This window comes from Pongo pygmaeus, chromosome 5 (genome assembly GCF_028885625.2).
Source record: "Pongo pygmaeus isolate AG05252 chromosome 5, NHGRI_mPonPyg2-v2.0_pri, whole genome shotgun sequence".
NCBI classification, from domain to species: domain Eukaryota; kingdom Metazoa; phylum Chordata; class Mammalia; order Primates; family Hominidae; genus Pongo; species Pongo pygmaeus.
The window spans coordinates 39,738,290-39,765,260 of record NC_072378.2 but is presented as its reverse complement, the minus strand read 5'-3'; the positions used below and the strand labels follow the sequence as shown (position 1 = coordinate 39,765,260).

The window sequence follows — 26,971 nt, the reverse complement described above, 5'->3', positions numbered from 1 at the left end:
TATCACATACAGAAATAGTGATATCAACAAGCTTCTTAGCTTAATTACTCATATACAATAGCCAAATGCTTGAGCTTCAGACAGAACGTGCTAATCTTGTGTGATTATTTTGATTACTTGGGTAGCCGAAGTGAATATCCCATAGCAAAAGAAATTGGGTCTCCCAGACATGGTATAATTTGGTCATTTTTTGTAAATGAGAGCATTCCCCAAAATGTGATTATCATGTACTGTCATAATGATAAGAAAGGAGCTGTCTTGAAAAGCCCAGACTACTGTCTGGTGTTTTCATCCCAAGCTGAAATGCTCATTAATTACCAGGCACATCCTCCTCCACAAGATAGGGCCAAGGTGATGGGGAGCCCTTGAGAAAATCCCCATGGGGGGAAATCAAGACAAGTTCTGGTGATGTTTTTCTAGAAAGTATTGATATCTTTTATAATGAGCTGCTTTCCCCCTCTCTCTGCGACTCGATTATGTTATCAACTATGATGTTTAGCATACTAAATGGAAGAAGTATCTTGAATTCTGGAGAAATGAAATGTCAGTTTGGAATAAAGCAGCTTAAAAACATTTGCCTAGCATTTAGGCCACTCCTGGTCTCCCACTGTATGTTCCATTGCTGGACCTTTCTCTTTGAGGAATCCAGGGAAGGACCTGTTGCCCTGACCTCAAGAAGGGAAGAAGGCTTCTCAGAGGTGCCCCCACCCCTGGCCCCCAAGCCAATGGAAATCCCTTGCTGTCTTGGGCTGCCTCTGGGACTCTCTGTCTTCCACCTTCACTTCTTTGCCAGGCTGCTGGTGAATAACACAGCTCTGCCAAATAGTCCGATGCTGAAACCCTCCTTATTTCCCCATCCCTGTTGCTGAGACTTGGGTTATGAATATTTTCAGTCAGCACACATGGCAGATGACATCACATGTGTGGCAGGTGCCCAAGCGCAATTTCCAGCATGCTATAGTAACATCACATTTCCCTATCAAGGAAGTGCAGTGGGTATTTAATTTTTATTTCTTTTTATAAATACATACAAATATAGCTTTTATATGAATCGTAAATCATGCGCCTTTATTAAAGTACATTTTCTCTTTTGTTTAATCTTGCTCAGCTTCATCCTCTCCTACCCAATTCATTCTCCACCCCACTTCCACCCTCAGTAACCTGTCATAGCATCATAGATATTCATTCACATAACCTCCATGGTCACATGATCATATATATACATACATATGCACATATGCACAAGGGCATATGTGCATGCACAAACGCACGCACACAAACACACATTTATTTACATACATATATGTAAAGCTCTTGCCATTGTTTGTTTCACCAAACACAGGATCATTTATACCCCATTCTTTTCTCTAATTCCTTTCTTCTTCTTCCTTGGCTTCTGTTGAATTGTTAAAATGTTGGCATTCCCTCCCCACAACACCCATCCCTTGCCTTTTTTTCTGATCTTCTATTGATTTGGCTGCTATTGTACATATTTTTATTCTTCTAGAGTTAAAAAGTAACTATAACAATGTCTGTAGTTGTTCCAAATATATCCTCCTCCCAACCACATCCAGGGTCACAGCTGGTTTTAACTCCCCACTGAACATCTCACTACTTTATCTTCACTTTGTTATTATTGCCTAAAATGTTAGTTTTCAGATACACACATACACATACACACAGAGGTTTTTAATGGTCAAATAATAAAATATTTTTACTTAAATATTTTATTTACATTTTATGCTATTATTTCTTTTATCCCCCATCTTTGTGTTTATTTTTCTTCTTGCTGATCATAACAACTTTCACACTTACATAGTTTTTATTATATGTCAGGAACTCCTTAAGCACTTGACACGTGTGACCTAATTCAGTTCTCACAGCACAAATGCTGTTATTATCCCCATTTTTCAGATGTCAAAACTGAGGCACACTGACATTCAGTCACTTGCAGGAGGTTACACAGTAAGTGGCCCAGCTGGATGCAAACCCAAGGGGGTTGGCTCCAGAGTCCATGCACTCACCCTCCACGCTTGGCTGCCTCAGTTGAGTTCTTTTAGGGAGAGAGGGTCTGTGGGTGGTAAATGCTCTTTGTCCTTTTATGACTGATAATGTCTTTACTGTGCCCTCACCTGTGAATGATAGTTTGGGTATGAATAAAATTCACATTGACAGTTCTTTCCCTCCACTATCTCCCGGCACCTGTGGCTGTCACTGAGGAGTGGGCGGTCATCTAAGTTCCTCCTTTGCAGGTCCCCTGGAAGCTGTTAATAGTGGTTCTGATTCCCTGAAGTTCTGTAATTTTACTATGATATGTCTGGGGGTGGATTTATTTTTATTTATCCTGCTCAATACTCAAACTGCACTTTCAACCCAAGGGCTTATATTTTTCTCGAATGCTGGAAAATCTCAACTGCTATCTCTTCACCATTTTTTACCATTTGTCTCCATTTGCTTCTTTACCACTTGCCTCCATTATCTTCTAGAATTCTAGGCAAATGAGGAAGTTTCTCAGTCTCTTCTCTGTGACTTTTAACTGTTTTCCCCATTTTTATGTCTTGCTTTCTGTGCTGTGTTTCAGTGAGTTTTTCCAACTGTCTTCCAATTCACTAATTCACTTTTGAAATTTACCCTGTCTAGGGTTTATTCCCTTGTCTCTGTACTTTTTATTCGTTTCAATGACTAATTTTTATTTCAAAATTTCTGTTCTATCCACCTATTCTTGTATCATTTATACCTATTTGTCACATATTTATTATTCTTTTTAAAGAAAATGTATCCCTTCATTAATCTCGTTAAGTATCCTCAACATACTTTAAGGTCTTTGCCTTGGGCAGATAGACTAGCACAATCATTATGGAGGGCAGCACTGAAATTAATTATGCAAATCTGCTGAGACCCAGCAGAGAAGTTTTGTCACAGACTTATAAGACTACATGTTTAGGGATGGTTATCACAGCACTGTTTGCTTTAGTGGGAGTGAGGTGCAATCCAGTTGTTCAACTATCAAAAAATGGAAGTAAAAGTTGGGGTACATTATGTGGAATGGATGTAGCAGTCAGAAACTGAGAACTAGATGCATATACAGCAAAACAGATGTCAAAAACAGTACTAATAAATAAGTAAGAAACAGAATGAGATCTATAGCACAATATTACTTTCACAGCTTAAAACTACACAGAAAACTTTCATACAAATTGTAAGAACACCTACAATAAAAGCATATACATCAAACCAACTAGAATGGTTGCCTGTTGGAAGAAGAGGAGAATAAGAATAGGACATGAGGCATGAAGTATCAGGGCCAAAGTACATGTATACATACACACACACACATATATATACATGCATTCATATATACATACATGCATATATATACATACACCTATACATACATACAAACATACATACCAGAGAGGCATTGCCCAGGCTGATGACTGGTGTACCCTAAACTGAAGAGTAAAATTAACTCAACCCTCTGTGCTTCTGCATCAACAAATGTCTTCATCTGCCTGCCCAGAAAATTACTTTCATCTGTAACTAATTCATGTTCCAACTATTGAACTTGACTATCTTTTTTTTAGCATTAGATTTATTCATATATTTTGGCATTTTGCTGGGCAGGCCCATTTTTAATGAAACACATTTTATTTATTTCTCTTACTCTCTTTCTCTTTGTGTTCATCCCTCTCTGGCTGACAGACCCTCCAGGCCCAATCCAGAATCAACTCCAGTAAAGACAATTTGGAGTGACTGCTCCATAACAGTACTGGAGATGAGCAGACCCTGTATAGAGACCGTGAGCAGCTGGGCTTGGCAACTGGAGAGAGGCTGAGTTTGTACATTTCTTCCTCCTTGGGCTTGCATTGAGTTGGAAACCATAGCCCCAGGCAACATCTGGTGCACGTTTTATCAGTCCCCTTTCACTCACAGATTGGATGGTAGGGAGCCTCACTTCAACCCGCAGTCTCAAAACAATGTGCCAGACTCTTACCCTGTTTTGCATGGCGCCATTTTAGTTACCTTCCTACTTCTGGAACCAGTGCTTTGCAAGCTCAAGGCCTCAGCTCCACTCACCATTTTTGCATTTCCGTCCTACTTCTGGTCTTCAGAAATATGTCTCATAATCAAATCCAACAATGTCTTCCTGATAGTCTCTTTTCTATTTCATCCATCACTGCTATGGTGAGAAGAGGTAGTTCCTGACTTAATACATTTTCAAAGTATACCAACAAGTTTGGATAAAGCCTGATGAAATATATATTAGCAAGGGGGACATGAATATGTCTGATTTTAAGGTTTCAAAGAATTTACATCCTCCTGTTAGTTGGGAATCCGTGTAAGGATTACACAATTTATTCTAGGCCCATTATTTTTACAAGTAGCCTTACACACAGCCTTTAGGGATCTAACCTTTTGGTTATCATGATCCTCTGTGTTAGTACCAAAAAAACTGGCTTCTCACATCACAGCTGAAATTGACATTCAGAGTTCGGAGCCTCTAACTAGACCTTCCATTTCAAAGAGGCCCCTCAGGCAGGAAACATATTCTGCATATTCTCCCCACACCCCAGTTCTACAACTGATGTTTATATTCACCAGATTTTGCCCAGAAACTCCGGTAGTATAGTCAAACAGACCAATAGCGTTTTTCTGGGTCCAGAGCTCTTAGTAATTACCCAGGACCCCAGACTCCAGTATGAATACAACTTAGTCTTCCCCAGCCCTAGTGCTCCACTCAGCCCTCCCTTGCCGCCCCTGTCCCAAACCAGTATATACTTGGCCTCTGCATTATTGTCCCAGCAGTTCTCTCAGACTGAGGTGCCCTTCCCAAGCGCACCTTAACACCCTTGCTCTTTTCTGAGCCCACTCGATTCGCCTGTAGTAATTATGCCTTTCCCAATGTCTACTTTCCCTCCTCTAAATGTATCTCTACCATTGATTTGACATTTAGCCGCCTGACCTGTCATCTTAACCATGTAGTATCCTTCCAATATGTCTGAAAGTATCTGAATACCTAAAACTAGTGTGGTATATCATATATGCTGGTGCGTTATCCCTTGCTCCTCCGAAAGATCTTGAGATATAGTAAAGCAGATATTATTGCAGTTATAATATTATTTCCATTTTTCAAATGATAACATTGAGGCTTAGAGATGTTAATTAGCCCATTCAACTAAGAAGTAGCAAAACTGGGATTTGAACTCAACTCCGTCTACCTCCAGATTTGTAATTATTATTATTATTTTTTTTTGAGACAGAGTCTCATTCTGTTGCCCAGGCTGGAGTGCAGTGGCGTGATCTTGGCTCTTTGCAACCTCTGCCTCCCAGACTCAAGTGATTCTCCTGCCTCAGCCTCTCAAGTAGCTGGGATTACAGGTGCCTGCCACCATGCCCAGCTAATTTTTGTATTTTTAGTAGAGACGGAGTTTTGCCATGTTGGCCAGACTAGTCTTAAACTCTTGACCTCAGGTGATCCACCCACCTTGGCCTCCCAAAGTGCTGGGATTACAGGCATGAACCACCATGCCTGGCCCAGACATTTTTCTAGAATAACTGAAATGGCAGAGAGGTTTGCTTCATCTCAAATCCAACTTCAAGTGATGGGCTGTAGCTGCCCAGAGTGCTGTGTGGAAGAGCCAAACTCAGGCTCAGCAGGAAAGCAAACCATCTCTGATGGAGGAGCAAGGCTAGCCGTTGGTCCAGCATTTAAAAGAAAGAGCACACGGGCCACCTATTTGCTGATCCCTGTACTGCACTGACTTTCCTTGGCTAGGATAGAGCCTTCTATGAGTGTGTATATTCCACAGCACTTAGAACATAGTGCTTAACCTATAGTAGATGAAAGATAAGTATTTATTGTTTGATAGCAACATAAACATGTTGAATGAGGCACAGCATCCCAGAAATTGCAGGAGCAGCAGACAGCCGCTCAGGGAGTCATAAGTGAGTAGCTCTCCTCCAGGCCAGCCAAGCAGTGTTCACGTGAACAATCTCAAACTAGCATGCATGTAAAATAAAGTGTGAAGCTTATGGAAAATGGTTTTATTCAGAAGACTGAATATTGATGTAAAAAAATCAGTTTCACTTCTGCATGATGATAATACTTTCCCTAGAACTACTCAGTAACAGAGAAAACCCATACACCCACACAGAGCACCACCTCCACATACCCTGCTCGTGGTCATATTTAAGGTCACCCATCTCCTCTGGAGCTTTCCCATGGATTACTGTAACCTCTGCTCCCCGCTGCCACCCACAATCCATCAATTAATGTATCAAAAGGGAGAGAAGGTATTTCTAGCATGTACTGTGGTAAATTACTGGAGGAAAAATTACTAATTATGGACACTCCTGCAGGCAGAACATTCCTTCCCTCCCCTACCCTTTTGGTTTTCAGCCCCAATCTGGGCTCCCTACTTCCCTCCCAGACTGTCTCTGGCCTCAGGCTGGGAGTTCTCTGTTTCCATTTCATCTCTTTTCCATACCTCTGGATGGGGATGTGTCCAGGAACCCAAGCCAAAACCAGCAAATTTATCACCGTGGTAATGACAGCAAGCTGCATGCTGAGTGAATTCTGCAATCCCCCTCAACTCCTTCTTTTGCCAAAACCCATGAAGCTGCAAGATCCAGCAGGTTACAGAGACTGTTATCTGCACATGAAGAATAGCTCTGTTAGAAATGCAATTAGGTATCAGCCATAAGGCTATTTTTTGAAGCTTGTTTGGGGGAAATAAAAAAAAAACTTGCCATGTGGTGGGAGATGTTAGTCAATTCACCAAAACTGAGTATCACTAGCGGCATTGTAAAACAACATTTATCAATATGTAACATTATGAAGACCCACCTTTTGTTCCCTAGGGGTGCCTTGTTGTTCTGAGAGTGAGTATTTATGTTTGTGGTGGCAAAATCCCCTCTTTATTTACATGAGCAGCTCCTCCCAAACCAGGGGCAGTGGAGAATCCTTAAACCACCTGGTCATTCCAAAAAAAAAAAAAAAACTTCCCTAGGGTTTGGGAAAAAGGAACTTGGTCATTCCAATAGGCGCTGAAGAAATTGTAACATACCAGGTTGAGCGCACCTACTCTGGTCAAGGCATGGGGTTGGGAGGCACAGACTTGAGGAAGCATGTGTCAGGAGGCCCATTGTCAGGGAGGCTTATTACTGGGAAGGCTTATTAGCAGGGAGGTAGTTTCCAGGGAGCAGTGCAAACCAGTGTGTGCTCTAAAGGAGCAAGCCACTGTCCAGGCTCATAGGAAGGCAGTACCCAGGCATATGAGAGGCTTGTGGTATAAGGCTGTGCCCGATACCCAGGAAACAGGCAGGACACCAAAGCATCACTGACTCTCCATACTGCAGGATTAAAAAGCTTTTGATGACTCACTCTAAATCAAGAGATGTTTCTAAATGGTGTGTTGCATTTGTCACAGCAGTATCTCCTTTTATTTGGAGGATGCATGTGCTATCCCATCTTAAAATTTAATTCAGCAGTGTTTGATGCAGCCTAGAGTCTCAGTCCAGCAGCAGCCTTACGTCCCCAACTTCTTTACTCTGCTCATATGGACAATAAGGGTCAAATCGCACTGAGTAGGGAAAAGATCCATTTGGGGCTGTGGCTGGCTCAGGTGTCAAGTCATTTTCCTGTTGGATCCAGGTTCACCAATACTCATCATTGGGTCAAGTTTCCACTTCCCCAAATCCCCCTCAGCACACTCCTGAAGTTCCCACCCTTCCCCCACATGGAATAAGGGTGCAATTATTGTTTAGGACCAATGCCTGCCATGCTCTCTATGCATAATTCTCTCCAGTGGGGACACATGGAAACCAAGGCACAGACATGCAGGTGTCCGAGACCCTTACCCAAGACATTGATGTGCCTGGAGATAGTGGCCTCCGAGGTATTACCTAAGGACTGGTGATCTTTGACCTCCATAGAGGGCAAGTCGAAGTACAGAAATCAATCATAGCATCCTCAGATGTGTGAAGGGCCCTCACTGCCAATGACAGAGGATCTTTTTCTGTGCTGATCCAGAAAACAGGCCAGGCACATAGCTGAAGATTATAGGGAAGCAGATGCAACTCCACATAATTAATTCCTTACATATAACTTAATGGAATAGCTTGAATACATACAAGTCAGAAGGGAAATGCCCATTTCCTTCTGTAGAAGGGATTCCTAAATTGAGTGCAAAGTCAAACTGAATGACCTCTGCCATCTCTCCCAATCGTAACATTCTAGAGGTGCCCTAGAACTCTCCATAAGTGATAAAGTCTCTTGTGACTGCCTCCTCATCTACTCATCTTTTGAATACTCAATTCAGCTATAGCCTTGGAGGTACAGAATGTACTTATGTGAGGAAAGAAATATCTTAAACAAGGAAGCAATGAATTTTCCAGGCTTTCTGGGAATCCCCCAGTGGCCTGATCACATCCCCCAAATGGGACATGCCATACAGACAGCACTGACATTTTAACAAGTGTGCTGAGCCCTTGGACATAAACAAACTCCGGGCTGCTGTTTCACCCATCCTTCATGCACGAAATCATGGAATTTTAGAGACGGAGGAAGCCTGGAGGTCATTGCCTCCCAGATCCTACCCAGGGCAGGAATTCTCACTCTAACAACCCAACAGATGGTCTCCCAGCTTCTGCTTGAACCCTTTCAGGAAGGGGCTCACTGCTTTGCCAGAAGATTTAATCCATTTTGAGACAACTTAATCCATTTTGAGACAGTCCTCATTGTGAGCTGTTTCTTCCTTGTATTAAGCCCCAAGTCTGCTTTCATTGATTTCTGTCCCAGGAGTAAGATAAAAATAAAGCTGTTTCTAACTCATATGACAATGTTCAGATATTCAAAGACAGCCATTATCTCCATTCCTCCTCTCCAAGTCTTGTCTTCACATCTAAATGTCTCAGATCACCTTAAATATTTCTCATATGGCATGGTTTCAGACCCCTCACCATTCCAGTCACCATCTTCTGAATATTTTCTATTTTGCAAATGTTCCTTATGAAGAGTAACTCCCAGAACAAATACCAGCTGAGGTCTCCTCACTTGTAGAGCAGAGTGGAACTATCACCTCCCTGAAAAGAACTATCACTGTTCTCTGCACACCATACCTTTATTAATGTAAACTAGAATTATATGAGTTTCACACCAAATGACCAACCATTAGGGTTATTGTCAGCTAAAACCACCATCTTTTTTTATTTGACATAGTTTCATATAGCTTAAAGAAAGATGTGGATTTTAAAGTAGGCTTAAAAATTATTAAAAGACCAAATTCTGCTTTTCCCTTTATTAATAATAGAAAGAACCATTTAAGAGAATAGGGGCCTCAGCGAAAATTATGGATGACAGACTAAGATACTTGAATCCTAAGATGAGTGAACTCAAGGGTGAAATGTGTGTTTGCACTGATGTGCCAGCACCTAGGCCTTTGCAACCTCTTCTTCCAACACAATCTAGGAATCATAGAAGGGCATTTCTTGGAAGCTATGCCTGCTTTTGTCTCCCTTACTCTACCTTTTTTTTTTTTTTTTTCCTGTAGCTTGCCACATGCTTCTGAGACAGTCTTCCTCCAGCCCATTGGAAACCCACTAGTAGTTTTCTTTTGTGTCTTTGGCAGGTCACCTGAAGGAAGAAATCACCCAGCAGCATATACAGCAAGTAGCCCTAGGTAGGTACAAAGTAGAATCTGCAGGAAGAGGAAGAAGGTAATATAAACTGACCTGATTTTAGGAATCCAAACCCAGCTAAAAGATAACCCATTTAAAACCCTCTCTGAGGTTAAGGATGGCAAGAGTTGCTATCCACACAGCTTTCCTTGGATGCCCCCCCTCTAACAGGATCTGTTTCCCCAGCCTTTGTTCTTGCACCTGGCCATCAGCACCTGGCACCCTACCCTTCCAGCTGTTGCCTCATCCTCCCCTCCTTTCCCACCCAACATCCCCACCTAAATTCACCCGCTGTGTCCCATATTCTCAAGGTCCTATCTGAGCTTTTCAGAGCCACTACTAACTAATCCTAACAGAAATAGTTAATGATGAAAACAGCATTTGTTTACAGACCCGTGTCTGTTGCACAGCCTCATATGCAGTCTCCTTTCATCCACAGCAGTCCAAAGAGGTAAGTGCATTTACCAGATGGGGGAGATGCAGTGCCTTCCCAAGGTCATGTAGCCAGTGAGTGTTGAAACAAGGATTTGAACCCAGTTCTGTTCCAAGCTTGGTGCTGTTAGCCCTCATGCTGTTTACTGACCACTGCAATGATCAACCCGCTTTAACGCATGAAGAATGCAAATACAAAACCAGGACAGTCATATTCTAAGAGGCCCTTGGCACCTTTTAAGCAGTGGACATCTACAGAAAACACCCTTTTTTGATATGTGACCCAATGAAGTCACCTGGGAGAAGAGTATAGCTTGCAGAGGACTGGTGGAGTGGGTATCCTGGGTAGAACCACCTCATTTCCTCTCCAGCTAGCTGGGACCAACAATTTATGGAGAACTTTGATTAAATAAGAAATTCATGTATTCCAGACAAAAAAAGTTCCCCTTGAGATGGTGTGGGCCCTCAATTACCTGTAATCGGAGAAATCCAGCACCCAGGGCCAATGGTGGGGAAATGGAGGAGAGCCTCTAAAGTCATGACGATGGCTCATTTGACTTTGGTAACTTGTATTATTAGGAAAGTTGGTTGTTTCGTTTCAGTAGTAATAATGATGATATAGAATAACTGCTGATTACATCAGGAACATAGAACAAGGGCACCTAAGCCACAGCGACTGGAGCTCTGAGCTTCCCACTGTTGGCCCTGGGACTGAGGGGTCACGTACACTGCCCTCCCAGTGCCAGAGACTTGGGCACACACTTAGAATTGAGATTCTGCGAAGTGTCTTCAACAAAGAGCCAGGCTGCCCCAGGGCCCTAACTCCTTGGGCCAGGCTTGGGAAGGCAGAATGACCTCTGCTGGAAAACTGCACCAAGGTGACCTTATGTGCCTCTGTATCCTGCTTCATGCTCACCCTGGCAGGTCCCTGGATATGGAGTTGTCCCCAAGGGCTGCCACCTGGCCCTGAAACATCTGCCCTCTTCTTCAGCCTTCATGTTGCTGGTTCAATAGGAATAACAATGTAGGAAGTCCTAGCCAGAGCAATTAGGCCAGAGAAAGAAATTAAAGGCATCCAAACAGAAAAGAAGTCAAGTTATCTCTCTTTGCTGATATGACTGTATACCTAGAAAACCCTAAAGATTCTGCCAAAAGACTCCAAGACCTCATAAACTACTTCAGCAAAGTCTCAGGATACAAAATGAATGTACAAAATCAGTAGCATTTCCAGACACCAAAAACTTTCATGCTGACAATCAAGAATGCAATCCCATTTACAATAGCCACAAAAAAATAAAAATATCTAGGAATGCACCTAATGATGAAGGTGAAAGATCTCTATGAGGAGACCTGTAAAACACTGCTGGAAGAAATCATAGACAACACAAACAAATGGAAAAGCATTCCATGCTCATGAATTGGAAGAATCAATATTGTTTAAATGTCCAAAACAATCTACAGATTCAATGCCATTTCTATCAAATTACCAATGTCATTTTTCACAGAATTAGAAAAAAAACTATTCTAAAATTCATATGGAACCATAAAAGAGCCTAAATAGCCAAGGCCATCCTAAGCAAATAGAACAAAGCTGGAGGTATCACATTACCCAATTACAAACTAAACTACAAGGCTACAGTAACCAAAACAGTATGATATTAGTACACAACCAGACATATAGACCAATGGAACAAGACAAAGACTCCTGAGATAAAGCTGCACACCTACAACCAACTGATCTCCAACAAAGTCAACAAAAATAAACAATGGGGAAAGAACACCCTATTCAATAAATGGTGCTGGGAAAACTAACCGTTTGCAGAAGAATGAAACTAGATTCCTACCTCTAACCATATACAAAAATTAACTCAAGATGGATTAAAGACTTAAATGTAAGACTTCAATCTGTTAAAATTCTAGAAGAAAACCTAGGATATACTTTTCTAGACGTTGGTCTAGGCAATGAATCTATGATGAAGACCCCAAAAGCAAATGCAACAAAATCAAACATAGACAAATGGAACTTAATTAAACTAAAGAACTTCTGCACAGCAAAAGAAGCTCTCAACAGAGTAAACAGACAACCTACAGAATGGGAGAAAATATTTGCAAACTATGCATCCAATGAAGGATTAATATCCAGAATCTATAAGGAACTTAAATGAATCAATAAGAAAAAAAAACCCTATTAAAAAGTGAGCAAAGACAGAAACAGACACTTCTCAAAAGAAGACATACAAGTGGCCAAGAAACATACAAAACAATGTTCAACATCACTAATAATCAGAAAGACGCAAATCAAAATCACAATGAGATACCATCTCACACCAGTCAGAATGGCTATTGCTAAAAAGTCAAAAAATAACAGATGTTGGCAAGGTTGCACAGAAAAGGGTATATTTATACACTGCTGGTGGGAATGCAAATTATTTCATCTCCTCTGGAAAGCAGTTTGGAGATTTCTCAAAGAACTAAAAATAGAACTATCATTCAACCCAGCAATCCCATTACTGGCTGCATACCAAAAGAAAAATAAATCATTCTACCAAAAGACACAGGCACTCAAACTTATGTTCATTGCAGCACTATTCACAATAGCAAAGACATGGAATCAATCTAGGTGCCCATCAATGGTGGATTGGATAAAGAAAATGTGGTACACATCATGGAATACTACACAGCCACAAAAAAAGAACAAAATCACATCCTTTGCAGCAACATGAATACAGCTGCAGGCCATTATCCTAAATGAATTAACGCAGGAACAGAAAACCAAATACCACATGTTCTCACTTGTAAGTGGGAGCTAAATCTTGAGTTCACACAGAGATAAAGATGGAAACAACAAACACCAGAAACTCCAAAAGGAGGTAGGAAGGGAAGTGGGCAAGGGCTGAGAAACTTCCTATTGGTTACTATGTTCACTACCTTGGTGAGAGATCAATACAAGCCCAAACCTCAGTATCATGCAATATACCCTTGTAGTAAACCTGCACATGTACCCCTGAATCTAAAATTTAAAAATAAAGAAATGATGTGAAAAATACCACTCAACTCTAGGGGCAATTTTCATCTTGGGTCTGGGAAGCCATTTCCATGGTTTTGTGGGCAAGAAATCTTCCATCCTCTCTGCTGCCCAGTCCCCGCCCCTCTCAGGGATGGTCCTTCCAGCTGGGGCAGACACTCCCTGGGCCTTTGGAAAACTGCTGTATGTTTTCATTCACAGGCTTGTGCCTTAATTCCTCTGCTCATCTCTCTGGGAGTCTTCTGAATTACAGCAGGTGTCAGGTTCAGTAGCGCCTAGCTTTGCCTGAAGTAATCAGCAAACTTCAAACAGAAAGCACTTTGGCTGGAAGTCTAATTAAGAGCATTTGAAATACCTATTTATTTTAAAAGCATACTATCCCAATTAGAGAAGAAGTGTTAACATCTCCCAGCTGCCATTCTGAGATTAAATGCCATGTTGCCGTCCAAACTCCTTAGGAGGTTGTCTGATGGAGATTTGGAACTGCCAGAGCTTGTGTGTCCCAGGTGGCCACATTTCAGATGGGAATTCTCCTCATTGAGAGAAACCTCTCAAGACAGATTGTTTATAGAACCTTAACTCTCACCCTTCAGCCTAGCAGCTGGGCTGAAGGCTAGGACAGAGGGCTCCTGTAAGAGTAAAGGCAGCCTACTCGGTGTATTTGGATTCCTTGATGTTTTGTAATTCAGGCTTCAGATCTAAGAGTAAAGAAGTGACTCAGTGATACACCCTCTTTCATTTCTGTCTTTTTTGTGTATCTTGTACTACCGTCACCCTTTTCATTCTGTTCCCTTTGCTTCTTTTCACTTTCTCTCACTCTCCATTCTCAGTATTTCCTCTGTTATTGTTTCTTTCTTTTGCCTACATGTTCCTATGGTTTCATGAAAGTGTGGGTCTGATCGGTTTGGGTTTGTTGTGGGGAAGGGTGATGAGCAAGTTGGATCAGGAGAGTTTTTCCGATATGTTTTGCATAAGAATATGTCTCTGGATGTGTAAGTAGACGTGTGCCCAGGGAAATTTCTATAAAGGCAATCCCATATCCCAAAGGAACAAAGATTTAGTGGTGATGTGAGAGGCACCATTTGGAAGAAATCATTCATGGATGATGATAAGCCATTCCCAGTAGTGTGCTGAGCTGGCTCAGTCTATAAAAGCATAAACTGTTAATACTGCAGGAATTTGGGGAGCTGTTTTTAAACAAAGATGTTATTAAAATTAAATTAGACAAGTTTACAATTAAATAAGTTATATTAAGAAACAAAGGTAACAAATACTCAAAATTCACCACTTCCTAGTTAATTTACTACATTGCGTTATTATCTGTGCTTTTGAAGTGATCTGTATCCACTGTATCTGTGTGGTGGGAACACTGTGTGATGTGCTGCTGTGCCTCTCTTCTCAAATCCACATTTAGCGACATCACCCTGGTGGCTTCAAATCAGCCATGCTGGAAATATTTACACCAAGGAAATTGGCAAGTATTATAAATGTGGCTTTTTTTTTTCCAGAGAGTGGCTGTTAAACATTTGCCACCACACCAATGGCATATGGATGGCCCTTTCATGGCCAGGTGTGTGCATGTGTGTGTGCGGGCATGTGCACGCACACGTGACTGTGCATGTGCTTTTATAAGGATTTCTACTCTCTTTCCTGGCTGAAAGTCAAGACTATGGTTCTTTCTTCATTTACAACTCACCCAAGATACATCAGGAAACATAAACATCTACCGAACCCTGGTCCTTTTAAAACTTAGTGGACAGGAGAACTAATGAAGACAAAAAGGAGGCTGAAGAAGCATTTTACCCTGTGAGCTCCCTAGATGTGACAGTCAGAACTGGGGGTGTCTTTTAAGACAAACATCAATAACCATTTCTAAGAACATCATCAGGGCTTAGAGGAGGGCTGACTGTCACCCACACACTATTTCAAGAAACAATAGAACAATGTTATTTTTAAATTAGGCATCATTTGGAAATGATACTAACTTAACTAGATTCAGCTAGCTGAGCTGAGAGTGCTTTGCTGAATTCAGTTGTGTGTGTTTTTACCACTTTACTGTACTATCGACTCCAAATGATTTAGTATTGTTGATAATGCAGATGTGACTAATCAGCAAATGTTTCTTGAGTACTTTACCATGTGCCAGGCATGTTACTAAGTTCTCTACATGTGTTTCTTTCTTTAATGCTCACAACCCAATGACGTAGATGTTACTATTATCCTCACTTTACAGTTAAGGCCCAAAGGGGTTAAGGAAACCTGCCTAACTTTGCTCCGCTGTGGATGCAAGGCCAGCAGCCTGGGTCCACAGCAGTGCTCCAGCCATCACGCTGCACTGCCCTTAGCACTTTGCCAGGCATCATGGAATCCACAGAGGGATGTATCCAGTGCCTGCCCTCAAAGAGTTTCCAGTCTAACCAGGATGAGTTGACATGTGCATAAAAAGACAACTCCTTTTTAAAGTATCAGATTCAGCTACCTACATTCTTCCATTCACTGTCCTCTTCCCACTGTAGCCACAAAACCAATTCAACCTTGACCTCCTCCGTGAAGCCTTCCCTGACCCCTTCTCCCAAAGTCTGCTTTTGCCTCCACCTCATGGGTCTCCGTTAAAGCACCAACCCTATTTTGTAATTATTTATTTCCATATATATTCTCCATGCTAAAATGTGAGCTCCAGGAAAGGTGGGTGCAGTCAAATTCATCTTCGAATCCCTAGCAGCCAGCACAAGCAATAAATAGGCCAAGTCAATGGCCAAATGAATGCTTCCCCAGGTGACTTCCAGACTCACACATTTTGCAAAAGCACAATGAGACATTTGAGCATAAAATAAAATAAGTCCATTTAAAAGAAGTAGAAGGCATAAGTGCTTTTGGACTCCACAGCTGAGCAAATTACAACGCACAGGCAATAAATTTGGCTCTCTCTTGTCTAGCTGCTAAGCAAAAAAAAGAGGCACCCAGAGTTACATAGTTTTCATTTTCTGACAGCAGGAAGCATACTAACTAATTTATCTGCAGAAAATAGAATTTCTTCCTGGAACTAAATACAAGCCAGAATTTATCGTGTGGATCCTTGTATAAAGGACACTGAGTGACACAGTGAACGATGTCTTCAACTGCAGTTTTACAAAAGATACCGAAATGTTATTCAACCAGATGATTCTTGTATCGACCCTCTATAAAAGCTAGAGGCCTGACATTAAAGCATAACTCAGTGAAAGCGTTTATGTGAGCGGCCAAGATAATAGGGTCCGGGTACTCGGCTTTCTGATGGCCACACAGAGCAGGACTAAAACTGGAAGAATCCAGCCCCAGGAACGTGGGCTGTGGCCTCTCAAATATCTGTTCTAAGCAATATTTGATCAGGGCTGGATCTTGTTCAGTTCACAATCAAAACCCTTAACAGGTGCCTGTGGTTAAAATTTAAAAGATACATCACACTACCAAGCAGCATGTGAAATGTGTCAGGTGAGAGGGACAGGCCATGAGAACTTCCCGTTCTTACCAGAAGGAGTGGCCCCAGGGGGTTGTCACCAAGACCACAGGCCTGGGCTGAGTCTTGAGGAATGGGCAGGATTCTGAACCACAGAGAAGAGTGGGAAATAGTTTGGGTTAGTTGGGGTGTGTGTATGTGTGTGTCTGTTGTGTATGTATGTGTGTGCTGTGTATATGCGGCATGTGGTGTGTGTGTATGTGGTATGGATATGTGTTGTATGTATGTGTATATGTGGTATGTGTGCAGTGTGGGTATGTTGTATGTATTGTATGTATATGTGGCATGTGGTATGTGTGTATGTGGTATGTTGGATATGTTGTATGTGTCGTATGTGTGTTTTGTGCTTGTGTGTGTCGTGTGTATGTGTGTGTGGTTTGTGTATTTATGTGTGTGTGTGGTGTGTTGGTGGTATGGATATGTTGTATGTGTTATGTGTGTGTGGTTTGTGTGTTTGTGTGTGTGGTGTGTTGGTGGTATGGATATGTTGTATGTGTTATGTGTGTGTGTGGTTTGTGTGTTTGTGTGTGGTGTGTTGGTGGTATGGATATGTTGTATGTGTTATGTGTGTGTGGTTTGTGTGTTTGTGTGTGTGGTGTGTTGGTATGGATATGTTGTACGTGTTGTGTGTGTGGTTTGTGTGTTTGTGTGTGTGGTGTGTTGGTGGTATGGATATGTTGTATGTGTTATGTGTGTGTGTGGTTTGTGTGTTTGTGTGTGTGTGGTGTGTTGGTGGTATGGATATGTTGTATGTGTTATGTGTGTGTGGTTTGTGTGTTTGTGTGTGTGGTGTGTTGGTGGTATGGATATGTTGTATGTGTTATGTGTGTGTGTGGTTTGTGTGTGTGTGGTGTGTTGGTGGTATGGATATGTTGTATGTGTTATGTGTGTATGTGGTTTGTGTGTGTGTGGTGTGTTGGTGGTATGGATATGTTGTATGTGTTATGTGTGTGTGCGGTTTGTGTGTTTGTGTGTGTGTGTGGTGTGTTGGTGGTATGGATATGTTGTATGTGTTATGTGTGTGTGTGGTTTCTGTGTTTGTGTGTGTGTGGTGTGTTGGTGGTATGGATATGTTGTATGTGTTATGTGTGTGTGTGGTTTCTGTGTTTGTGTGTGTGTGGTGTGTTGGTGGTATGGATATGTTGTATGTGTTATGTGTGCGTGTGGTTTGTGTGTTTGTGTGTGGGGTGGGGTTTCTCTGCATTTACGCTTCTCTGCGTTTACCCCTTGACTCAACTTCTGTGAAAACAGAGCGTACTGGAACATCCCATTTCCTCGACAGCGAGCATGTTTCATATACTGTTATAGAAGATAGTTATACTGATAGTATTAATTTAAAAAAGAAAATATCTTAAACTTAAGATCAACAAGTTCCAAAGGATGGCTGAGATTCCCCCACGAATACTACCTCTTGGGCACTACCCCTCTTTCCACCTCCCTCCTCCCTCTTCTCACCGCCCCAGGAACAAAAATCTCCTTGAACAAAAGCAGCCCCCAAGAACAAGCCATTCAACTGTGATGCCACGTGGGGCCCTGGGATTGCCACTGGCTGGTGTTTCACTACCTGGCCCAGGAAATCAGGCAGAGGCAGCTCTGAGTCCCCTGCAAGGGCCTTACGGGTTGGAGACAGGCTCTGAAGCTGCTGGCTCCCTGTTTCACTGCGTTGTTCTAGTTTAGTCCTCTGAGAGGGCTCTTTTCCCCCAACCGGCATTCCTGCAGTGACCTCTTGTGGCATCCCTGTTGTTCTTCAAAGACAAGCCTCGGCTATTGATGCCACTTTCTCCCATTTGATGTAAAACTGGTAAAGACTGAGTTTTGAAATGCTTTTTGGAGTTCTGCACCTAGGGACAACAAACTTAAGAGAAAGCAAAAGGCCAGACTGTCAACCATTTATTCCCCAGATTTCACTGAGCACCCAGCATGATCCAGTGAGTGAAACTGGGAATCCAAGGAGATGGAGGGGAACCACTGATTGAGACTGAACTGAAACCGGGGGTGGAGGGGATGGGGGGATGGGGGGATTGGGGGATGGGGGGATGGGGGACGGCGGGGGCAAGCACAGTGGCTCATGGCTGTAATCTCAGCACTTTGGGAGGCCAAGGTAGGAGAATCACTTGAGGCCAGGAGTTGGAGACCAGCCTGGGCAGCATAGCGAGACCTCATCTCTAGAAAAGCTTAAAAAATTAGCCAGGTGCAGCAGCACATACCTGTAGTCCTAGCTACTTGGGAGGCTAAGGTGGGAAGATTCCTTGAAGTCGAGACTGCTGTGAGCAGTGATCATGCCACTGCACTACAGCCTGGGAGACAGCAAATTAAAAAAAAAAAAGAAAGAAAGAAAAAGAAAAAGAGAAAACAACTGAAGGGGACCTTCCAGCATCCTCTAGCCCAGTGGTCTGCAAAATGTGCTCTGTGCAGCCTAGATGGTCTCCACAGCCCCTTCAGGACCACGAGGCAAGGGTGAGGACAGCCACTGTGCAAACAGCGCAGCTTTGGGATTCTCGCCCACTCAAATTCAACCAAAACAACTTCAGATCTTTTTTTTTTTTTTTTCCATTAAGCTTGTATTTGAAGAAAGAGTTCTGCAGCTTTTAATATATCTTCTTTCTTCCAAATTCAGATAGGCCAAACTTCCCCTCCCCAGAGCTATCTCAGCTCCCTCTGGGCTCACACAGAACTCTGCATATCCCTCTGTGATGCAGCTCGTCACACTAGACAGTGATGATTAGTCTGTGTCTCCCCCACTGGACAGAGCGTCTTTCTTTCCCCAACACCAAGCACAGTGACTGTCACACAACAGGTCCTCCATAAGTGTTTATTGAATGAATGAGTGAGACTTAGGAATCACATTTTTGCCTTAAAGATGTGCCAGGCAGCTGAGGGGCTCTGTGCTCAGGTTTCCACATCTGTAAAATGACGTGGTTGGACCAGATGATAGCCCAGTGCCAGGCACAGTTCCTGAGGCTTAGCTGGCATTCACTGACTGCTCGTTGAATGAACAGATGAATCTCTAGCACTCCACAGCCCTCAAGTGTCACAGTATTACCTCTGTGAAGGCAGGCTTCCTTCAGACATGCAGAAAACACTCGCAACCTTGGTGCGGAGATGTGGGAGAGCTTGGATGGTTTACAGATGTTTTCACCCTCTCAGAAATAAAATTGTTGACTCCTTGAAATAAGGCAGGATATAAAGGATGCAGCTGCCCCCTAAGGCTGAGATGACATCTCAGTTGGTTCCAAAAGAATTCAGGTAACTCTGTAAAACAATCAACAATGTCTCACCACTTAATTCTAATCCACAGTTGCTTGTGAATATAGGGCCAGCTTCAGTGACATGATGTCCTTAGCCGAATTTCCATGCTCAAAGGAGAGGCTGGGAGTGAAGAGGAGCCCGCACACCATTTCCCTGCCAGTTCCCAACTGCCAAGGGTTCAGACCCATTGAGTGGTTTAAGGCTCCCACACCAACCATTCTGGAGGACAGAGGAAGACTCTATGTCAGCCCTGGTGCCAGCCTGCAATAGCAACTGTGGTTTAGCAAAAAGAGCGTTCACCCTGTGTATTGGTCAGGGTTGTCCAAATAAGCAGAACCAATAGGAAATATATTGATATATGGAGAGAGATGATTCTGAAGGAATTGGTTCACTCAGTGTGGAGGCTGAGAAATCCTATGATCTGCCATCTGCAAGCTGCAGGCCCAGGAAAGTCTAGCTGTAGTTCTAATCCAAACCTGCAGGCCTGGGAACCAGGGCAGCCAAAAACATAAGTCCCAGTCTGAGTCCAAAGGCCTGAATGCCAGAGTGCCAACGTCCAAGGGCAGGAGATCGATATCCCAGCTCAAGCAGAGAGAGGAAATTTGCCATTCATTACTCAACCATTTTTGGTATTTTTGTTTGCTTCTCTTAATATTATTTCTAATTGAAAAGCCATAATTATATATATTTTGGGGGTACATTGTGATGTTTTGATATGTGTATACAACATAGAATGTTTAAATCAAGCTAATTAACATATTCATTGCCGCACCCATGACTTTTTTTTGTGGTGAGACATTTGAAATTTACTCCCAGCAATTTTGAAATGTCCATTATTACTCATTGTGTTCACCCTGCTGTGCAATAGATCTCAAAAACACTCCTCCTGTCTAACTGAAACTTTATACCCTTTGACCAACGTCTCCCTCTCCTGACCTCCCACCCCAGTAACCACCATTCTAGCCTCTATTTCTATGAGTTCAACTATTTCAGATTCTCACATAAGGGAGATCATGCACTATTTGTCTTTCTGTGCCTGGCTTATTTAACTTAGCATAATGTCCTCCAGTTTCATTCATGTTGTTGAAAATGACAGAATTTCCTTCTCGTTTAAGGGCTAATAGCATTCCATTGTGTATATATACCACATTTTATTTATCCATTCATCTGTTGATCGGTTGATTCAATGTCGTGGCTATTGTGAACAATGCTACAATGAACATGGAAATGCGGATATCTCTTCAACATACTGATTTCAGTTCCTTCAGATATATACCTAGAAGCAAGGTTGCTGGATCACATGGTGGTTCTATTTTAATATTTTGAACAACCTCCATACTGTTTTCTATGACAACTGTACTAATTTACATTTCTACCAACAGTGTACAAGGGTTCCCTTTTCTCCACATCCTCACCAGCACTTATCTTTCATCTTTCTTACAGCCATTTTAACAGGTGTGAGGTGATATCTTATTGTGATTTTAATTTGCATTTCCCTAACGATTAGGGATGTTGAGCATTTTCTCATGAACCTGTTGACCATTTGTTTGTCTTCATTAGAGAAATATCCATTCAGGTCCTTTGCCCATTTTTTTAATAGGGTTATGTGTTTTCTTGCTGTTGAGTTGCTTGAGTCCATTATATATTTTGAATATAAACCCTTTATCAGATGTATGGTTTGCCAATATTTTTTTCCACTCTGGGTTATCTCTTTAGTCTGTTGATTGTTTCCTTTGCTGTGCAAAAGCGTTTTAGTCTGATATAATCCAATTTGTGCAAGTTTGTTTTGTTGTCTATGCTTTCAGGGTCATAGCCAGAAAATCATTGCCTAGATTAATGTTGTTGAACTATTCCCCTTATGTTTTTTTTCTGGTAGTTTTACAGTTTCAGATCTTATATTTAAGTCTTTCATCTATTTTGAGGTAATTTTTCTTCATGGTTTGAGATAGGGATTCAATTTTATTCTTGAGCATGTGGATATCCAGTTTTCCCAACACCTTTTATTGAAGAGACTATTGTTTCCCCATTGTATGATCTTGGCACCTTGGTCAAAAATCAACTGGCCATAAATATGTAGGTTTATTTCTGGGCTTTCTCTCCTGTTGCATTGGTCAATGTGTCTGTTTATCACAGTGCCCTGCTGTTTTGATTACTATAACTTTGTAGTAAATTTTAAAAACAGAGAGTGTAATGCCTCCAGCTCTGTTCCTTTTGCTCAAGATTACTTTGACTATTGAAGGTCTTTTGTGGTTCCAGATGAATGTTAGGATTTTTTTTCTATTTCTGTAAAAAAATAACATTGGAGTTTTCATAAGGATTGCATTGAATCTGTATGTTGCTTTGGGTAGTATGAATATTTTAACAATATTAATTCTTCAAATCCATGAATACAGGATATCTTTCCATTTATCTGTGTTTTTTTTCCATTTCTTTCATCAGTGTTTTGTAGTTTTCAATTATACCTCCTTAGTTAAATTTACACCCAATTTTTGTTTGTTCTTTGGGGTTTTTTGTTGTTGTTGCTATCATTAATGGAATTTTTTTTTAATTTCTCTTTCGGATAGTTTGTTGTTAGTATATAGAAATGCTACTGGCTTTTATATGCTGATTTGGTATCCTGCAACTTTACTGAACTCACTTATCAACCAAAAGTTTTTTGGCTGAGTCTTTAGGGTTTTCTATACATAAATTCAAGTCATCAGCAAACAGAGACAATTTCAGACTCCTTGCCACGGAGCTGACCATGGCTCTGGGCCACCAGCAGCATTGAAGGCCTCCGCAAGACACAGTCACTACACTGCTCTAGCCATATTTACTCACAGACACCATTGATCACTCTTTCTTGCAAAAAAAAAACGCAATCACATCCAAGAAGGGACTGTCTATTTCTTTAAGCACTGATCCCAGATGATCTTGTTACCAGTTGCCAGAGCCATTTTTTTCATCATGCAAATGTGCAGAAATCATGGGTGCTGCTTTGAGCAAATTAGGCATTTGACCAAACATATAGAAGACAAAATTCTAGCCTCTGCATCTCATCTGCTAGACTAGAATGTATTATGGCTGGCCCCTCCATCTGTCCTCTTTTTCCTTTACACATGATGAAAATCACCATCTGTGCTTGGCAAATCTCGGACCAAGAAAGGCCTTGGTGTTTCCTAGGAACAGTTCTGTTGCATGTGTAATGGAGTTGGGTAAGACATTCCCATCTCCCCAGAGAAGGTGATGATTAGTTTGGGAAAGAACAGCCAACAGGAAACAAAGGTTGGCTGTGCTGAAATACAAATGATGGGTGCACATAACCAACAGAAAGCTTTAAGTGGTATTTTGAAAATCCTGATATCTATTTGAGAAATCATGAGGGAGCTGTTGTAAAGAGCCAGGAGCCTGCCCAGGAGAAAGGGTAGTGAATTGTGAAGGATGCTTCTACCAATTCTGTAATGTTCTATTTAAAATTAAAAAATGAAACTGCAGCAAACTATTTAGATATTTCAAAATATAGTCAGTACATGGGTGTTATTTATATCATTCTCTGAACTTTTTGTGTTTGCAATGGTTTATAATAATTCCCAGAACTCTATGAAGCATTAGATTCCAAGGCTTCATAGATCAAATAAAAATTACTGTTTTAGTGGAATCATTGTGATAGAAGTGGCAGTAAAAAGTGAATCCCAATTCAATTTTGATTAATCTTAATTCTCCTCACTACCATTTATGTCAGGATCATTTTACTTAAAGGTGAAAACAGAAAATTTACCACTTATTTTCTTCTCCAGGCGCATTGTAATTTTTGGTAGGGACTTAATAGCTGTCGATGGTGTGCCTGACATGAATGATACAGGGAAGTGCCCTGAAGGTTACTTTTGTGTTGTTCTCCCACCATCTCTTTCCATCTTCATAGGAGGGAAAGTTCTTCCTCTGCCCCTGGATGGAAATTGATCAACCCCATAACTGAATTGGTCATTCATTGTTAATTACAAACCGAAAAGAGTGGTCATTTTATATAGTAATTGCAATCTTAATAATTCTGATTTCACCAAGAGATAAGACTTCTCTCCCTTACCCCAACTCAGGCCAACTGTGAAGAGGCGAGGGAAATAGTCATCAGCTTCTCTCTTTCTAACTCCCTCCCTTCCTTAGCCTGCTAAGGCTCAATTTCCTCAAGAAGGGATTAGAGGAAAGAAGGAAGGGAGGAAGGGCCATTGGTAAAAATCTCACTTGAATGGTTCTGCTGTAATGTGGCCTTGGACTCTCTGGGCCTGGTAGATATTCAAAGCAGACTTTTCCTAATTTGGGGTGGTTTCATGGGTCTCTGGAGATCCCTCACCAGCAGGTCCCTTAACTTGAGGGAATGTGCCTTATTGGATGGTTCCTTACCCAATTTGAATCTATATGGGCCAGGGTCCTAACAAGAAGCAGATGTCAGCCCTCAGATGAGACATTGTGAAGAGAATTGGATAAGGACCTATCTACAGAGGCATAAGCAGAGTGTAAGGAAACTGCAAGGGAGAGCACCCCAGAGATAGTCACTGCAGCAAGGCAGGAAGCATTGCTGTCCCTAGGCCTGGACAAGACAGGGAGAAGTTACTAGAATTTAAAGACTGTCAGGGCTGTGCAGAAAGGCCCTGGCCATCTGATACGAGCTGTGACCTTCAGTCAAGCCATGTGTCCAGCTTGTGACCCCCGCAGAGATGTCTCCCATGAAGAAACAGCTTGCCCTCTCTCTCCTCCTACCCTCCAGTTACTTGCTGCTGTTCCCCACTGGAGGAGCCCAGACAGAAGGCAGAGGGTGTAAGGAAGGTAAAAGAGGGTGGAGAAGTCAATGGGCTAGGAATAGGCCCAGCATACCACCCCCAGGTTGCCCGCCTCCAGGTTTCCTTCTCCCGCATTCCCATTGCCCCTCCAGGTGGCCCCATGAGAAAGAATGTAAGTGTCAAGTGTTGTGGTAGAGGAGCTCAGAGGCGTGCTGGAGCCAGCTCCCACTGGCTCGCAAGGGCTGATCGTGTACATTTTTTCCCAACTCCAAATTCAGGAACATCATGTTGGTAGACTGAACAGGAGTATTTGTACCCCCAAAATTGGCAAACACTGAAAATCAGGGCTTTTTTCTTCCAGAGAGCTGGTTATTAAACACTTACCAGCACACCACTGATCCAAAATGCCCCTAACCTGCCTCTCTTCTGTGCTTATAGCCAATGTTGGATCAACAGAAACACAGTAGTAACCCTGCTCTTGCCACTAGCAGATCATCAGCCCATGCCCCACCCTCTAGAGCTCCTGAATAAAAATCAGACAGTAGTGCACACTGGCCTTCTTGCCCCCCACCCCCAGCACCCACACAGATCCCTGAGAATTCTCAGCAAACTTTCTGCGTGGTCTCTCGGGCTCCTTCGCTGCCCCTGAGGGAGGAAGAAGCATCTCCACACACACCACCCCCAAGGAGGGAGAGGAGGTAGGCTTAGGCAAACTGCTAGCTCTTTTTAAAGGAATTCTCATCAAACATTTATTTTGGCCCTTTTCAAATGCTGATGTGACTGTGTTTGGGTTGTCTAGCCAGCTCTCGCCATTTCACTTTGAAAATGTGCCAGTTCTACTGTGTGGTCTGTCTCAGAACTCACTTTTGACTCCAATATATGATAAATTATTGCCAAATGAAAGGATTAATTTACAAATTGGCTAGTAGCAGGTATGTTTTCCAAAAGTAGAGGGAGACCGCTTGATGAAGGATCCGCAACTCAATTTTTAAAACTCCTGAAATTTCTCTAATTAGCCAGTCAAGAGAATCGATGGAACCCTACTAACCATCTTCATTAGAGGTTTTCGTAGGAAGAATGCCTGTGCTGGCTCTTATAGGTGCAAGAAAAACTGCTCTCCCCAAAAGATCATATGTGTCCTGAGAACACTGCCCCCTGGCTGGTCCAGTGCAATAAAGATGCAGCTGGATTGTAGGCATGCCAAGTTTCCTACTAATGTCTCTGAGAAGCCACTGCACTGAGCCATATGGTCACCAGAAGTCCATGAGGCTTAAGTGACAGGAGGGAGAACTGCCAAAGTACTCAGAGCTTTGAGAGAAACCTGAGTTCAGAACTTCAGGCACACTTCCAGTGGGGCAGTGAGAAAGTCACAGTGGACCTGAAGGCTGCCCCTGGAGGGGTAGGCTGGGAGAGGTGCTGTGCGCCAGGGAAAAAGGGGAACCTTGTGGGTCAGACCCAGAAATCACCGATCCAGGCTCTTAGTGGTGGTGATAAGAGAAATGCAGACCAGTAACCAAAAGATGGATCTGGGGTTCCAGCAGAAGGAGTGGTGGAGAGAGATGAGAGAGAGCTCCCATTTGAACAGAGGTGACCACGAATGGGATCCATGCCAAGTTCAAGCAGTAATAAGATTAGGAATGTCTTCCGTGTGTATGGTGTATGGCCCTAGGGTCTCCTTTATATTGCCGACTGACCCTAGTACACGCTGACCCTCTGACTTTATGGTCTGCCTCCTCCACAGAGAACATGCTGGTGAGAAGGAGCAGATCTGAAGGAGAGAGGCCGCCATCCCAGGGGGACAACCTTGGACAGAGAGGCCCACAGTCATAGCAGGGAAGATCACTCATGCAGGAAGAGATGGTGGATGGCCTTCTATGAGGGGACTGTCAGGGCCTGGGTTTTGCTACAAGCAGGCATCTGGCACGTTTCTGATTGTACTAAAGTACAGCCATTTATCTTCTCACAGAGTGCCCTGCTCTTCCTGAGAGGAAGGCAGTGGCAGTGAGCGCAGGGCCTGTGGCAGTGGGGGTGAGTGTGCCCAAGAAATTATCAGGCACAGCCATGTGTTCGCAGGGTCATTCAGCACACCCTTAAATCTGGGCATGCTTGGGTCCGCTAAGGTGTTACAAAATCAGCACCAGGATGGATGGCAGCACTGAGCACCCGTCGGCATGTGACGGCTCCAGCTGACAATAAATTTGAGCCATTAAACAGGAAATGGTCTGATCGGGAAGCCAGAATCTTTGCCTCTGAGCTGCTGACCATTGTGGTAATTGAGCTATGAACACCATCAATCTCCGTAAGAATAGACACTTTGACTTCTCAAACAAGGTGAGG

The 26,971-nt window shown here is 42.5% G+C and overlaps 1 protein-coding gene across 3 annotated transcripts in view; it reads left to right on the top strand.

Annotated features, from left to right (window-relative positions):
- KIF6 (kinesin family member 6) overlaps positions 1-26,971 on the top strand; it is a 386,628-nt gene that overhangs the window by 320,714 nt on the left and 38,943 nt on the right. For all 3 annotated transcript variants that reach the window (XM_054492899.2, XM_054492898.2, XM_054492897.2), the window contains exon 16: positions 9,630-9,680. In XM_054492899.2, the coding sequence (XP_054348874.2) occupies positions 9,630-9,680 (51 nt within the window). The remainder of the gene's footprint in view (positions 1-9,629; positions 9,681-26,971) is intronic.